Source organism: Xiphias gladius, chromosome 22, assembly GCF_016859285.1.
Source record: "Xiphias gladius isolate SHS-SW01 ecotype Sanya breed wild chromosome 22, ASM1685928v1, whole genome shotgun sequence".
Lineage (NCBI taxonomy): Eukaryota > Metazoa > Chordata > Actinopteri > Istiophoriformes > Xiphiidae > Xiphias > Xiphias gladius.
Genome location: NC_053421.1, coordinates 11,250,372 through 11,267,688, shown reverse-complemented (window position 1 = coordinate 11,267,688; position 17,317 = coordinate 11,250,372). Strand labels below are relative to the sequence as shown.

Here is a 17,317-nt window from a genome sequence, read left to right as displayed (position 1 = left end):
GAAAGAAATACATAAGGCAATATAGACCATCTTTAACACACACATATAACTATTAGATTCCAAAGCCATGCACTTACGCTGTATTTCCCCAGAAGCAAAAGGTATTGAAAAATACTTAATGGGTATATTGCTAGCAGAAGGGGAAAAGGCACTAACCAAAAGATGGATGGTCCATGTTGGATTTACCATGAATAACTGGATAGATGTGAAAATATAATATCTCAAGCCTCCAAGACCCTATTTTTTTAAGATAATGAATTGAAGGAAAATCCATAATGTATTTATTAATTTTTCCTTATTCGTGATTGGTAATTCTCTTTGGTGTCCAAATATTGCACTGTAACTTATATGCAACTGTGTAAAGCCAATCTGCTCCAAGCATTTTTATCTATTTTGTTTGTTTTTATTTATTTATTATTTATTTTCCCCTGCACCTCCCCCTCCCTAGATGTATCTAGTTATGTCTCTTTTTCATAGCTTTTCCTTGAAAAATAAATGAAAATAAGGCGGGGAGACTATATTTTTGGTACACAGTACCAAATTTTTAATTAATCTTGGCTGCAAAAATGCACCACATTTTGTTTTCTCACTACTTATATACCCATGTGTATTGCCTTTGGATATAATAACAATGTTTGCAATAAATGAATTATATAATTAAAAAAAAAAAAAGACAATACTAATATGCTTTAATCACTGTAAGTCCTGAGGAGGCAATGGGTTTTTGTAACATGAGTCCAAAGCTAAAGAAAAACCTCCAAAGTCAGAAATAGGACAAAAGCTTTTCCTCAAGGATACTAGGCCTTGGCAATTGAGATCTGGCAGTGATGCTGACATCCAGCATCGGACATTTTATTTCAGGATAATGTGGCATTCCTAAACAAAAAGCTTTCATTTCATTTTCTTGTGAATCAGCTATTTAAAGGAAACAGTCTCTACCCGCTGATGACATCAGAGATAGAGAAATACAATAGAATGGTAGGTACAGGAAATCAGACGTGTGTAACCCCTATACTGCCCCTGCTTAGGTGTTTATTGCCTAAAAACAGCATTGTGTATTCCCTGCATCAGCGTTACTATGGCTTGATCAGATTTCCCTCGATCCTGCTGATGGAAAAAAAAAAGATGAAATAAATTGAAAAGAAAACTAAGTCACAAATAAACTCAGTGGCTAATTATGTTTCCATATCTCTCATCTATATAAATAGTCTTCAATGACCTCAAGTTCATTGCACACAGGCAGGCCTGTCTGTTCCTTAATTAGTGAGATTACAGCAAACACCACAATCCACTACAGGCTCCGTGGCATGGTTTAAGTGACGAAGCTGCTGTTAATCACAGTCACACTTGTGTAAGGCTCACTGATGATACAGATCACTTTAAGTACAATAAAAAATTAACTGAGTATATTTATTGTAATAAGTTATTTTTCTTGTGATTACCCAACATGTTCAGACCCATTTTGCTACACCTTCGTCAATAAATCTAAACCCAGTTGAGTAAATAATGTGTAAATCTGAAATTCATTAATAAGATGACCACTGGATAGCCCTGTGAACTCTGTGATTTCCCAACTTTTATCAAGTTTAACTGAAATTGCATTAACGAAGGCCTTTCTAATTTCCCATATCAATAAATCTTGGTGATGTCTGCAAACAAGACAGTGACATCTCTGGATTTGGAACTTCCTCTGCTTTATTTGCGATTAATGCTCACACAACATGATAATCTGTTAATGTTAGCACGTTTACACACAAAACAGAATTACACATAACTACATTACATACACTAAGTGCTAAATCCTTTTCAGCCCAATTTCTCTCTCGTACATACTTCCTTGCTCACTCACTCATTTGTGCAATCAGTATTAGACAGATGAAAGCTAAGCATGACAAAGTAAAACTGAGCCTGATGAGCTGAGCCTGAGATGTTCTGAGATTAGAACAATACAGAGGATCAATGCTTTTGATTTTGGTAATTTGCCATTTTCTCTGACATTACCCTCAGGCCAAACTTACCATTCTTTGCCCCACAAGTTTTAATCATCAAGAATAGATCTAGAATAGGTAGATAGATAGAAAATGCTTATGTCGAAGGACAGTCATAAAGATCACAGCAATTGTGTTGCCCCTGTGTGTGTGTGGAACTCATTGCATAAAATGCCCCCTTTTTTCAGTCAATAGCTCACTATAACTGTAGAGAATACAAAACAACAAACTGCTGTGTTACATATGATACTTAAGAATAAATGCTTACTCCCACCACAGATCTTCACTATACCCACAGAGTGCAAACTGCGATCTGTGAGAAGTGTAGTCTATTCGTTTATTTTCATTTCAAAACGGGGCTCTATTTTCCCTCACACTTCATGTATCCCTCATGGCAGCACTACACAGGAGGGTCCATTAGAGGAACTATTATGATAGGATGTGGCCCAGTGATGACAGGTGAATGTATAAAGACCCAGGAGTGCTTATAACCTTGAGCTCAATATTTTGCAATTTAAAGCAAATGGACAATTTAATGGTTCTCTCCCACATTTAAAAAAAAGAATATTTTCTCTCTTGGCTTCACACTCTTTCATACACAATCCCATTCCCATTCTCTCGTTTGCCTGTCTTGTCTTGTTCTAACCAATTTCCCTTTCACTTGCAGTGTCTGTCTTTCTTTCTGGCATAATGATGACCTTACTCTCACATTGACCATTGGCAATTTGCTCTCTCTCTTTTCTGATGTTACCGTGCAGATTTACATTATAGCACCAGGAGACTAAGCCTACAACCTTCTGAACAAAGAACAAACTTTTTATTTCAGTAATAATAGTCAGAGAAGTAAGCAAAAAAGGAAAACTGTCCATGTCATGTATTTTTCAGCTCACAAAAGCTGTGATGGGAATTGCCTAGTTTATGTAGTTTATGTACTCTGATCAGTTGACTGCCAGCAGATAACAAAAGTAGTTGTAAATTGAGTAAGTTAAGTAAGTTTTATATTAAACTCCTTAAAAGAGTCATCAGTGAATCTTTCTTTTTACAAAGTAAAACAATTTGGTCCATTCTAGAAAAGCGAGCGAGACAAACGCAGGTACACATACACATGTAACTGTACTTATGAGTACCTCCCACAGAAGATCTGAACATAGATGATATTCCTGTACGGTTGCACACTTTGTCGTCCAATTTGCTGGCAGTATTAGTGCTAACACTGTTTCCTTTATCCGACAGTAAATACCTGACACCTCCTGCTGTTCTATTTTGAATAACAAGACATTGACTATTCATCAGCACTTTTCAATATTTGTTCCATAACTAGGACCTAAAGCGTGCAATATCTATAAATTATGTCTCAACCAATAATAAATCCATACTGAGACGTACAGATGCGTAAAGTGTCCTTACTGAGAAAACAGGTTCCAAATATTTATCAGATAAATGTATTAAGCACTGTGAATACACAAGCAATGCACTGGTAACTTCTTTATATTTGACAAAGGCAAACATGAGGGGACAGGCTATATGCATGAGTGGGGTCTGCTGGTTTATGTTCACAATCTATTCACTGTATTTGGGATGGAGGTCCCTCCTGCTGTCTACTGAATTTAACAAACAAACAATGAAAGAAGACACACAATCTGTGTTATTTTCCCAAATTAAAGGCATTACATTTTCAAGCCTGGCTTAGTTCACGACTGTTTGTTTTCAATAGAGAGTCTAATAAAACCGTCTGGACTGTGCTACAGAATGGTGTCGAAAGCATAGAGTACGGACAAGTACACTGAATGACTGAAAGCAGGCACAACAGGATGGACTGGAGCCTTTGTAGGCTGCTTTATAAAAGAGTTTTCAGTAGCCCATGTTGTATGTTGTATGCAATATTTTATAATGTCACTTTAAATAACTCTAAAGCATCATTATATTTAATGGGAAATTCATTCAGCTACCCAGGCATTCTCTCTCTGTGAGCCTGTCAATGAAATTTAGTTGCACTAGATGACCCAAAACATCAGCTAGAAGTGCAGTGGGGTCCAAAAGTCTGAGGCCACTTTCCCATTCACTTGAATGGGGAAGGTGGTGAGAGGGATTCTAGCTCCCAGAAAAGTGACAACTTAATCACTGCTTTTATGAGGCAAGTTCACTAAAGTTTGAGTCGCTGCTTCCTGTGTATGGAGATGATTTGACACTAGACACTAGTATGCAAAGATAGGTGGTGTGCATTTCTCTATTGGAGGCTCTTTTGGCTTTTATTACAAAGCTAAGGGTAGACGAAGACACATATCAAAGATCAGTGTGAAGGTGAGTCTTGTTTTAATAACCTTTAGGCAGAATCTGGCAGACACGCTTTCACGATTCATGACAAATGAGCAATATATATATATAATGAGAAATATACCCCCTTCTTTGAAGATAAACTGTCTTTTTGTCAACAAAAAACATAAACTACACCATCCTCAAGAGAAAATTGTATTGGAAACCTAAAAACCTAAATCCTAGCTGACATACAATGAAATCCTTTGGTCTCTGATTGCTCCAAGCTCAGTTTTCAAATAAAAAGGAAGAGAAATGAGAAAACAATGATTCTGAACTTTAAGTTAGCAAAGGTTGGATTCAAATGAAGCCGCACTTCCCCTCAAACAGGTATGACATGTAAAATGCAGAAGCTGCTACTACTGAGAGTCTATTTGACATCAGATAAAGCTTAAATAGAGTGTGAGTGCTGTGATGAATTACTGATGATTTAGCATTCAACGATTAATAACAAATAATGCAAATGAAGGCTGTTTTTGGTCTGAGAGGGGAGGTTGTGATGTAAAAAACAGGTTGGGCAACTAATACAGCAAACTTATCCTGGCATTGAGTTTAAAGTCAGTTTGGATAAAATCAGAATATTCTTAGGCCCTTCAGTCATTAAAATTGTTATTGACTTGGACATAAGGGGTCTTCGTTAAATAATACATGTTTTATCTTTAAACATCGATCAATTGCTCTAAAGCAGAGCTATGTAGAAATGCTAAAAGACCAGATATATTTTTGCATTGAATTGCCACATAACTCTTCCTATCTTTTAGTATATTTATATGCACATAAATCTGGATCCAACAGGGTGGTTTTCAATCACTAAGACTCCAATGAGCCAGCAGTGTAAGGTTTAACGGACTTTACAAAGTGAGAGATGTCAGCAAGGTCCTCACCTGAACAGTTTGTATGCACACTTAGAAGAATGCACAAATACAGTCTTGAGCTGTAAAATGTTAGGCAATGAATCATTACCAAAACAGCTGTGGGTTAAACAGTTCATAGGATATTTAAAAGTACAAATACAAAACCAATTGGCCTTTTGTTTCAGTCTTCAAGACATAAGTGCCTTTAAACAAGATGAACAAGATAGCACAGAATTTCACCAACATCTGAACCAGTGAACGTTACAACCCCAACTATGTAGCAACTAATTAAAAATGCATTAGGAGAGATAGTTTACTCACACCTCAGGTTGGAGTGCAGTCAAAGTAGTACAGGTCTGCTTCTCAAATGTAACGATTTGCTTTTTTCTAACTGTTGTTATCGCATCAGTTATATATGTATCATTATATATTGATTACCTGTTGGTCGCATTGTTGGTCATACAAAATAAGCAATTTAAAGGCAGACTGGGCATGATTTTCCACATTTTAAGAACTAAATTATTTAGAGAGATATTTTCCCAACCTGCAGAAATATCAGGGAGTGGACCGATAACTGTAAGTCTCTTGCTCTAGAAAAAAACATTCTTTAGATGTATCGAGAGACTGCATATCCTTAGCATGTTCATTTAAAGTGATATTGCTTCACGTTACTTCAGCACTCTGAACAAATTATGGCAATAGAAAAAAATCTTTAATTCTGTTTCCTACCAGAAGTAATTATTCAAGAAAGCCAAAAAAGTGTTAGCCAATTTGCCATTTGATTGAATAGCATGTTGGAGTGTTACAATCCCATAAGCCTCACCTTGGTAAATACTACATAGAAAGCTGGAGAGGTTTTTATAGCTGCTGTTGAGTAATTACCCTCTGACACTTAAGCCTTAGAGCATTCTGTCACCCAACCTCACTGCTCTTATCTAAAAAGGGGGACCTAAGCCTCAGCCTCTCCCGACACAAAGGATTGGACTGACATTGGAATTTTGCCAGCGAAACACAGGCGGTGGAAAATTCAAGCATGCACTCTCTCGGTCTGGCACACACTTACAAAGGCACACACAAAAGCGTAAATATACAGAGGGGAGACACAGACAGAAACATACGTATGGTACAGGACTTGGCAATATGGATAAAATCCAGTCTGACAATACATGTAATTTCTAAAGTGTAATATTGAGACATATCATAATATAATTAATAATAATAATAATAATAATAATAATAATAATAATGGAATTAACTACTGTATAATTAATTATTTACAATATATAATTAATATATTTAATCTTCTAGAAAAACGAGTGAGAAGCTGAACAGAACAGCAAATTGGATAACCTCCGGCAAGCAGTCAGGTTGTAGTTTATAATTCATGTCGGCCCAGAGTCATGTGATATATGAAGTGAAGATTTTGAAGGAAGTTAATAAAAGGTATTAAGTGTATTTGGTCATAATTAGTGTATGAATTCTTGCGTTATGGCCAGAAACGTGTTTTGTGAGGTCACAGTGACCTTGACCTTTGACCACCAGTTCATCCAATTTGTTCGTACAAAATTTGAAGAAAGTCCCTGAAGGCGTTCCTGAGATGTCGTGTTCACAAGAATGGGATGGATGCGAGGTTACAGTGACCTTGACCTTTGACCTTTAACCACAAACCTCTAATCAGTTCATCCTTGAGACCTACAACAGAATGGAAGTTCAAGGCGTAGTCTCACGGAACAGATAAAATCAGGTTACATAAAATAATTAGTAGTAGATTACTTCGATGCCTTTGTACATTAGCAGTTGGTCTGGATCATTGACTGCAGTATCATGGTGTTGTATGTCTCAGAGCCAGAGGGAGACATCAATCTTTCAGAGCTGAAGATATAGAGAGATTATTCAATAATGACCATTAATGTCCTATCTCCTTAAGGGTTGTTTTCCATTTTATGTGTTGAAGTTTGTGTGAAATTGTTAAAATTGTTGATTTTACAAAGGATAACCTGAGCACTTATTCTTGTTAATTCCTTTATACGGCCCGAATCACTTTTATAGTTGTCTCAGATTGATGCAAAACACTTGCATAGTAGTCTTGTTAATCCAGATGTGTATTAGGTACATCTTGTATGACACACCTGTTCATACCGCACAGTTTTACACAGAGCACAAGCAGAAATGTCAGGAAAACTGTTGAGAAAAATACAGACATATTCATTCTAGTATGCCGTTGGATATCTGTGACAAACTTGGTTTAAGGCAAAAGCTGAATTATAAGTTTTTTACTATTTAGAAAGAGAGTTCATCCTCTAATCCAGACCATTGCATTACAGTTGGTTTAATATTTATTATTACCACATTTGTTATTTAATGTAATTTAGGATAGTTAAAGAGACTTAAACAGGATAGAGTATGGAGAAAGACAAAGAAGTGTGAGTACGTACATTAAAGCTGACTTATAAATCGCTGTGGGCAAAGCTATAAACCAACCTGGCGTGAGCTGGAAAAAATTGTGAATGACACTGAATTTTTCAAATGCTGTTACACCATAATACTTTTCATCCTATTCCAACAATTTAAGCCTACACAGTTTTATTATGTGGAATAGAAATCTTGTCTATGATAATGTCTATGATAAAATCCCAAAATTAAGAGCATGACATTATCCAACTTTTTCAAACCGTTATACTAACCTAGACAAAGATTACTGATCTCTCAGTTAGCTAAGTTAGTTAAAATAATGGACAATTTGGGTTGATAAATACAAGAGAAGAGGGAAGGCAAGACTATATGGAATAAAAATTGAAAAGAGAGGTAGGGAGAGATAGAAAACGAGCTTTTAATTCCACGTGACCTGTAAGTGAGTGTCTTGTTTTTGGACCCAGAATAAAAACACAGTGTAGCTACTGTCAGGATTGTGGAGACATGTCCCCACTTACTGTTGTTGAGTTAATGAGGCTTATTTTCAGTTTTATTTTCACACGACGTTCAATTACTAGCTTTGTCCAGAGCTTTCAATTGTATCCCATGGCCTTCTCAAGAAAAATGGGAAGACACTGCCATTAAGATGCTGATCATTCATCTGTATATTCTGGTTCAGTATCACTAATATCTGGTAGCACTTTTGGCTGGTGATGTGAAAAATTCTGATTCTTAGCCGTAGAACCTTAGCATGCCTTTTATTTGATCTCTCCAGCTGCTGTGCTAGCTGCAATGCCATGCTATAATAAGAGCCAGCACCCCATTACTACAAGTATTTAAGTTAGGCTATTTGGACCCAATACTCCCCTGAATGAAGAACAAACCACACAGGGTTCTGTTTCCATGGCACACTGGATGTACTTCCATGTGATTACAGACCATGATGATGAGAGTTATATAGCACCGGTGACAAGTGCAAAATTAAAAACACAAAAGAGCTTGAATGATTTTATAATTATAACCTAAAATTCCTGTATAGAAGGAAGGTCTAGCATCATCACCCTCAAACTGAAGAAAGAATGCTGTTTTTTTGGCCTTGAACATTCAACTAACCTCTGCTTTTTGAACCTGATGTTTAAATGCCTTACTGTTCTGAGAATTCCATCTTGTAGCGTATATGTGCAGGCTGCAGTTATCTAAGGGCATAACTTACAACTGCAGCGTCCCATTTTTTCTGGACATGCATGGGACAGTCTCACTTTTCCTACAAGAGGGGTCCTTTTTGGAACACTGTGCCAAGTAGCCTTAAGCTATTGACACAAAACATACGAAATTTGACGAAATACGAAATATGGAATTTGAACAAATAATGTGAGCACATTTGATGGCACTGTTGCAGCACTTGGCTCCTCATACTTATACTCCTCATAAAAATAAAAAATAGCTAGAACAATACAATATGATCATTAGCAGATGGAATCAAAAGGGATCACACACTTGGATGCCAATTCAGTTGGATTAAAAGAAAGTGTTTTGTGTATAAGAAATCATATATAGTACCAATCCTGCTTAAGAGTGTCTACAGCTCCAACTGAAATCCAGAAAAATATTTTACGAGTCTAGACAGAGGAATGCAAGAGAAAACTTTCAGTGTACTGTTTTACACTGAATGTACATTGAATTTTTGGATAATTTTGGAAAAATTATCTGGAAAAAATGATGTGAATAATACTTTTTCCTATTTTCTATACGTGTTGTCTGTTCCTTGACCTTGGTTGTTACTGTTATTTTTGTTTTCTCTGTCTCAGCCATTGTCTTGACTTTCCTCCATATTTTGAATAGTTGTTATTTATCAATAAACTTCATACGAAGAGCAGCATATAGAAAAACCATAAATCAAATCAATATTTGGTGTGACCACCCTTTGCCTCTAAAACAGCACAAATTCTCCTAGGTGCACTTGCACACAGTTTTTCAAGGTACTTGGCAGAAAGGTTGTTCCAAACACCTCGGAGAATTTGCCACAGCTCTTGTTTATTTTTATTTAGGCTGTCTCTTAATGTAATCCCAGACCAACTCGATAATGTTGCAATCAGGGGTCTATCAGAGGCCAGATCATCTGTTGCAGGACTCTTTGTTCTTCTTGTGGCTGAAGATATTTCTTTATGACTCAGGCTGTAAGTTGGGGTTGTTTTCATGCTGCAGAATGAATTTGGTACCGATCAGATGCCTCCCTGATGGTACTGTGTAATGGATAAAAATCTCGATATTTGAAGTGCCCAAAACTTTTGCATTGCACTCTATATACTGGAACCAAATTTTTAGAAGGGAGATTCTTTTAAGGGACTCTCCTCTCTGGCAGATTTGCCACTGGAATTGTGCTGACGGGCAAACTGACCTGATGCACAAGGGGAGCTGGCAGATAGTGACCATGCAGCATACAGCCCCAGGCTGCCCCGGTGCCAGTATGTGCATGCAACACTTACACGAGAGAAGACAGAAACATTAGCGGAAACCAAAAAACAGACCATCACAGCAGAGTTCATATAAGCAAGAGAGAATGTTTTCAAAGGTTTAAGAGAAGGGAACGCAGAAATGCACAAAACCATAGGCACAAGAACCATCACCAAATACTAGCTTTAGTTGCACAAGCCATCTATATTTATTGTAATTATATTCATTATTTTCTAGGTCAATGAAGAATTATTTTAAAAAGGTGTCCAGGAAATGTTTTCTTGTAATGAATTACAATATATCCTTTGAATCTGGAACTATAAATGATCCTTTTGATTTCTTTTTTAAGGGATAGGTTATTGTTGTCCTCATGCTTGGAGAAGCTTTGAAAGCTGTCTCAACCAACTGCTGAATCTTACAGTGACAGTCATATTGTGTGGTAAAACATTGCACCATTAAGATGAATAACCGTTTATAATCAATTCTTTCTTGTGCAGCCACAAATAAGTCAGACAGTGACTGAGGAATAAAGCTGACAAACAGCAACATATGTGTATAGAAAAGGTGTAGAGAAGAGCAGTTTCCACGGAAGTGATCACTGAGATGAAGACATTGTAAAATAATTAATATCACGTCTTTTTGTTTGCTAGCAATGTCCTGTGCGATTTGGCTCTGAAATGTTAAACTGCATCATGAGGCATGGTTTTTGTGACATGCCTGTTGAATTTACGTTGATTCCTTTATACATTGGTTGGAAGTAGCCCTAGGTGACAATGGCTGACTTTCTGAATCAGGTTTGATAAGCTCAAATAAATAAAAGTCTGTATTACCCAGATAATTGGCTTCCTGGAATAGTCATTTCTTTGCCTTTCTCTGCATATGCCAACTGCCTGAACATTTTTCACTCGAAACAGCAAAACTGCTGGAAAGTGGGTGACCTTTAAATAAAGTATAAAAAAAACCCACATTAGAATTTCTACGTTCACCCACTATGCTAAATTAGTTTTAGTTTGAAGGTCACATTTGTTTGTTTGCTAAAAATACATACTGTATGTTTCAAATGACCAGAAATGCTCATTTTGAGAGCAGGATGGGAAAACATTAGACACATGTCTGTAAAGGAAAACAATTCCATTAAGATCCATCTGGATAAAAAAAAAAAACAAAGCCGAAGAAACCTGTGGTTATAGCTCCCATGAAGTATGGATAGGGCAGGGTGTAGTTCATTGTGTATTTGTGTATTTGTTTCTTTGCTGATCATAGCAATATATGGCAAAAACTAGGAAAATCTTGCAGCGTAAAAAAATATAACAGTGCTACTTCTATTCTCATCTAACTCTTGGCAGGATTTTCCAAAATGTTGAACTATTCCTTTAAACCAAGTTCTTGTACATTTGCTGTGAAGTTTTTTCCCCGTACTGCCACCCAATTATACACTAGTCAAGTCACTAATTAACACATGATAATTATTACTAATTATTGAATTAATTGTGTTGAGTTGAGATACAGATACGTGTGTGCGAATTTTGTGGATTTGTGTAACCCAGTCTTTGTTCTCTTATACATACATGTGACTGCTACTGTTTAACCATCCTTATGTTTGATCACCTTACCTGCCACACTACTGGTTCCATGTGATCAGCTGTGGTGGACAGGCAGACGCTCAACACAATGGTGTGAGAGGCGGAGGTCAGGACGCTGGCGATGATGGCGTCCCGCATAGAAAACGGCAGCATAGTGTATACCACAAACACAATGAACAGGAAGAATGACACCTGTGGAGAGAGTGACAAAGAAAATGAGAGATGGTTGTACAAGAGAAAAAAATACAGATGGCAATAAAATATCAGTGCAGACAGTTCTGTGGGGAAAGAAAGAACATGACCCAGGAAGTCTGAACACCATGAAGACTGCTTGCTGAAGTGAAGTTTATTTATGTACTGCTAAGTCACTGGCATTCCAAAATAAACAAAGAACAAAGAGTCAGGCCTTCTCTGGGAGGAATTTGATATTTGGAGACTCAATGACAGGAGGAAAAAGAAGGAAAGGACGTATATTTGTGCCATTAAGCATAAATTAATGTTTTATCTGCTGTGGTGCATGGACAGAAAGAGGTCAGTGTTCTCACAAGCTGCAGCCAGGTGCCAGTTAACCTTCCTGGGGTTATATGCAGGGCCAGTAGTAAAGCGGGGTTAGAGTATTAGTATAGCAGTATAGTAGTAGTATGAGTATTGTGTCCTCTTGTTGTTTCACTACAGATAAAAGTAGGAAATATACATCGATTAGCCTAATCATGATCATCTGTTGTAAGCTTCCAATTTTCTCAAATTGCTTAACAATTGTGAACATGTTAAAACAAAATGCCTTACAGAATAAACACAACCATTATCTTCTAGAGTTTTCTATGCATCTACTGTACAGTTGACATTGTCTTTCTTTTCACCAGTAACAGTTTGAATATACTGCAGTATTGGTGTAAGACATGATACACGATGATTGCTAAAGTGGACTGTGCGGAAACATAATATTTGCTGTAAAATGTGTCTTCTACTGAAATTGCTACAGGATTTTCTCATGTTCTGCTTTTCTGTATGATAGTGTGATCAGCAGGGAAGCAGACTGTGACTGCTGCTCTTCCAAGAACAGAGGAGCAGAAGTCATATGAAAGCAGCAAGTGGAGGTCATTATGTTGTACCAGAACAGTTAACACTTAAGGTAGGAAAAGTGTCTCTTTTTTTCTTCTAAAAAGAACGTTCTAAGCAACTTAGTAAACAGGCAAAATTTGTGATTTGAATTTTCATTCAGTTCATTAGATAAAAATAATGAACATCATATCTTCTTGACATGGGCACAGTCTTTACAAAATCTATCTAAATGTTAATACTTGACACTTGACCAAAGTACTTTGTATTAACAAGATCACAAGGCTCTTAATTTATTGTGGAGAGTAAATATTTGGCGACATATTGTGTCTATTTTGCTCTACAGCTTTCTAAATAAAGATCTGAACTAAAGTAACATTGATTTTTAAATTACATAACAGAAACACGCATACAAAATGTTTAATGATCCATCCTGTATATTTTCTGTTGTAAGAGCCCAGCATATGACACAAGTACTGAACTGCCCCCCTCAAAAAGAAATTCTAAAGCCTATGCTGCAAGAATAATGTAGTGTTTCTTATTGTCTTTCAACAGCCACAATAAAAGCTTATTTTCAAGAGTGAATCCTGTTTTGGAATAAAGCGTGCCACTCAAGTCTATTCCAAATATCACCACTTCAATAATAATGTAGTGCATGTCAAGAGTCTCGAAAATGGTGTTTGACACAATATCACAACGAATGGTAGATTATCACCTTCTGTGACTGTCAATGAATGGTATTTACATTTATTTCCCACCCACGGAAAATGTGACTGATTTTCATCCCGAGAGAGCAGTTGTAGTGATGTGTCCTGCTGTTATTTCCTGCAGTCCTTACAGAGCTGGAAACAAAGTCAAACTGCTTATTAAAAGGACAACCTTGTGGCAGTACCATGGTACCAGTGACCTTATTATTGTGACAATCTATGTTTATTAAAGCTGCTGTGCAGAAAGTATCATTTATGTTTGTTTGTTTTTTATTTAATGCACACAAAGCCAATAATATATACTTTATATATACTGTAGAGAACTGAGCAATAGCAGCAATACCCTGAAGTGACCTTGTTTTTTCTTTTTTTCTTTTTTTTGAGAAATTAAAATCTTAAATTAAAATCTTAATAAGGTTGCAAATCATTGCTACATATATTTCTATACAAATTGCGTTTGCACAGGGTATTATTGCACTCATAATACATAAAATTAAACATTATTCAAATCTATGTAGGCACATGATGCCTCTAAGACAGACCACATAAACTGCATGCCTCCTGAATTGAATTGAATTGAATCTTTTGTGGCAGTTAGGGGTGAAGATGCAAAAGCTTCAAGCTAATGGCGTCTCCAAGTCTCAGGAAGCTACCAATTATAACTCAGAGACAACACAACTTAGTCAATATAGTACTGGGGAGACAGAGAGAAGGTCAATCTAAATATGCGCTGTAACCTGGAGCTTTATGCAAGGCACCTGTGACTGATGCTGAATGTCTTAAATGGCAAGGATAAATATGTGTAACATTAGTGCATTAAAAAAAACCAAATCAGATGCAGGGCACTGCCGCTTTGACACTGTACCACCAATTTTACAATGACCACCAAACTATATATCCTCCCAGCCCAACTTTCGCAACAGCTGTCTCTTTTTCACAATCACTAGAGCTTATCTTTATAGATCTGCAGTCTGGCATTTCCATTTTCCCTTCTATTTAAGTCGTTTATATGACTGCATAAACCAATAGCTCTTTGTAGTAATCCTTTCGTCGTGACAGAAACATTATTTTGAATATGCAGAGAAAAGGCTCTGCCCTGTTTTTATTTATAAACCAAACAAAGGTGGTGCAAAGATTTGAGCCTAACAAAAATGGCACTGCACTTGTGCTTGTACTTCTTGACAGCTTTGCACCCGCAAGAATGGCCAATATGCTAAATCCTACAGAAGTGAGGTAAAGAATAGTTTAAACAAGAATATAATTGTGTAGCAATGGTGAGAAAACTAGTCCTGAGAATAAAGTTCCAAAAAAAAGGGGGGGGGGGGACAAAAAAAGGGGTGCAGACACGGTAGCTGCAGTATTCCTGATTTTAGATCAGAGTAGCTCTACATTACTACAGTGGCTGTGGTGTTTTTGCAGTATAGCAGATGTAACGGAGTAGTGCTCCTTGTTTGTACTTTGTCAGATACCTGTAGAAAGAGAAATGTCTTTAAAAAAAACAATAAATCTAAAATTTTGAAATAAATAGCTTCAAGTGCCAAAACAAAACACACACAGGGTAAAACAACTAAAAGAGCCCCAAGTGTAAGGACTCTAACTGAAAGAATCTAGTAAACTATTCAGTGAATGTGAAACTACAAGCACCAGGCATTTACATGTTTCTCCTCTGTGGAGTATTGTTTATTCACTATGTTAAAAGAGGAATAAGAAAATATTAACTTAGGCTTAGTGCTAGGGCTGACCTGAATGCCTAGAAGCTTCAAAGCGTTCATCGACGTCCAAATCAGTATTTGAATGCTGCGGATTAAAAAAAAAATTATTATTATTACTTTTATATGCATTAGCACAAAAAATCCTAAATTGCCCATGAAATAAGAAATAGTAATCCCACATTATTTATCATTAGTAGTTATTCTCAGACGAGGAGATTAAATCTTAGTGGTAGCTATGTGCATCCCGGCTTTCATGTAACGTCACCAGCACTGACACTGGAACAGTGACACATGACAGGCCTACAAGTTAAAACTACACTGGCAAGATGTCGAAAAAATTAAGGGTCTGGAATAACTTCCAAATTTGTGAAGATGACAGTCAAAAAGTTGAGTGCCAGATACGCCGAAGAAAACTGGCCAATCACAAATCTACAACGAGTTTGGTGAATCACCTGGAAGTGTAAGTGACATCTTAGCCATTGCTTATGTTGATGCGACCCATATGTTAACAATGTGGTTTTTTTTTTCCTTCTCATTGGCTATTGTGGGTGTCTGCTCGGATAATCGGTTCGGAACGGTGGCGTTCAAATTGGGAACGCCACCGCAATTTCGGGGAGGGGCAAATCAGACCCAAAATCTGCCCAATTACCCTCTAGTGTGAGGTCAGCATTACTTCCTAATACAAGAGAGAGCTGCTAATTGCTGCCAAATATCATCTAGCAAGGGAACATAATTTGCTTAGAGTCCAGAAAGCCTTTCTTTCTAAATGAATGCTCTGAAATCCAATGATGCTAACTCGATCATGAAACTGTATCAAGGATAATGGAGAGGCTGCTGGGGGAAAGACACCTGCTGGGTTATCCTGCATACTTGATACATGATGCAGTAATAAAACAGCAAGGGGCTTTCTTCATTGTGGTCAAGGCAAGCACATAGGGACCCTCTCCCTGTCAATTAACTGTACAAGGCTTTTTGTTGTCCATCATGGTACAGTCAACTCTGCTTCTGCCTCATGAATCAATTCCTTGATAATGACACTGGGGATGGTTTACAAAACAAATTATAGAGATGGCGTGTCAGATTACATCAGGCTTTTAGTCTACAGTCTGTGGCAGGGATTATTTTACAGGTTTGATTTACAATGTAGAGTGTTGTGTCCGTGTCTATGTGAGCATGTACTCTGTGTGTCAGTCTGCTATTTAACCCTCAAAAATAAAGATATGCTCTTTTAATATATAGATATATTGACTAAATCTAAATCTAAAAAAACAGATTTGCTGATTTATAGTGAAGATACAGAATTAAATGCTGAAGATAAGAAATAATCAACCAAAGTGCTTGATTTGTAATTTCCATAATCAGTCGAAGCAGGTCAACCTTGATCCCTGAGATAAAATAAAAAGTGTTTAGCACAAAAATTATATAATTTCTTCCCCATTTTCCTGGAGTCAAGACTTGGACCTGATTTAAGAAAATTACTCCACCTCTTTAAATGATATCCTGCATCTCTCCCTGTCTCTTGCTGCCTTCCTCCCTTATCACCCCTTCTTTTCTATCAGTAGTTCCTGTCCTACTTTTGCCATCTCCTCTCTTCTTTACTCTTCCAGACTGGCAGGCCTTTTCCTTCACCCCAACTCCCTTTTCCCCACCTCTGCTTTAGAGGCTAAGCTGGCTGTATACTCACAAAGGAGTGTGTATGTGAGTGTCTGTGCATGTGTGTGACTGAGAGAAAGGGAGGGATCAAGAGAGACAGAGAAAAGGAAGGGAGGAGATGAGGCAGGGTCCAAACATCACTCAGTAAGGGTAGAGACTGGACCACATAGATAAGCCCTTCTCCCCACCGTCAGCAAAGAGAGAGGGCTTTGTGGGGAGAGGATAAGCATCCAATTGATTGCAGGTTTGAAAATGGAAAGTGTACTATATTGGACTAACTCTGGGAGAGTGGGGAAGGGTTAGAAAAACACAGATGAGGGAATATTTTGAGCCTCTGTGCTATTTCTTTTAATTGACAATGTACTGTTCTGACACAGTGCAGTTCGTATTTTAACTACCTCTTGTTCTCTCACTGTCTCTCTCTGAGGATGGCAACACAAATAACATAGTCATTTTGACAGCTGACTATGTCCCCTATCTGGGGAAGCTGCTTCATGCCACTGGAGTTAAAAAAAACAAACATATGAAGCACATAAGGAACTTGACTAGTTTTGTCCAAACCGCAGCAGAAATGTAATTGAA

The 17,317-nt window shown here is 37.2% G+C and overlaps 1 protein-coding gene across 1 annotated transcript in view; it reads right to left on the bottom strand.

The window, feature by feature from the left end:
* Positions 1 to 17,317, bottom strand: part of adcy2a (adenylate cyclase 2a) — a 65,519-nt gene that overhangs the window by 32,361 nt on the left and 15,841 nt on the right. Inside the window, exon 3 of the mRNA XM_040116727.1 lies at positions 11,635 to 11,796. Within this exon, the coding sequence (XP_039972661.1) occupies positions 11,635 to 11,796 (162 nt within the window). The remainder of the gene's footprint in view (positions 1 to 11,634; positions 11,797 to 17,317) is intronic.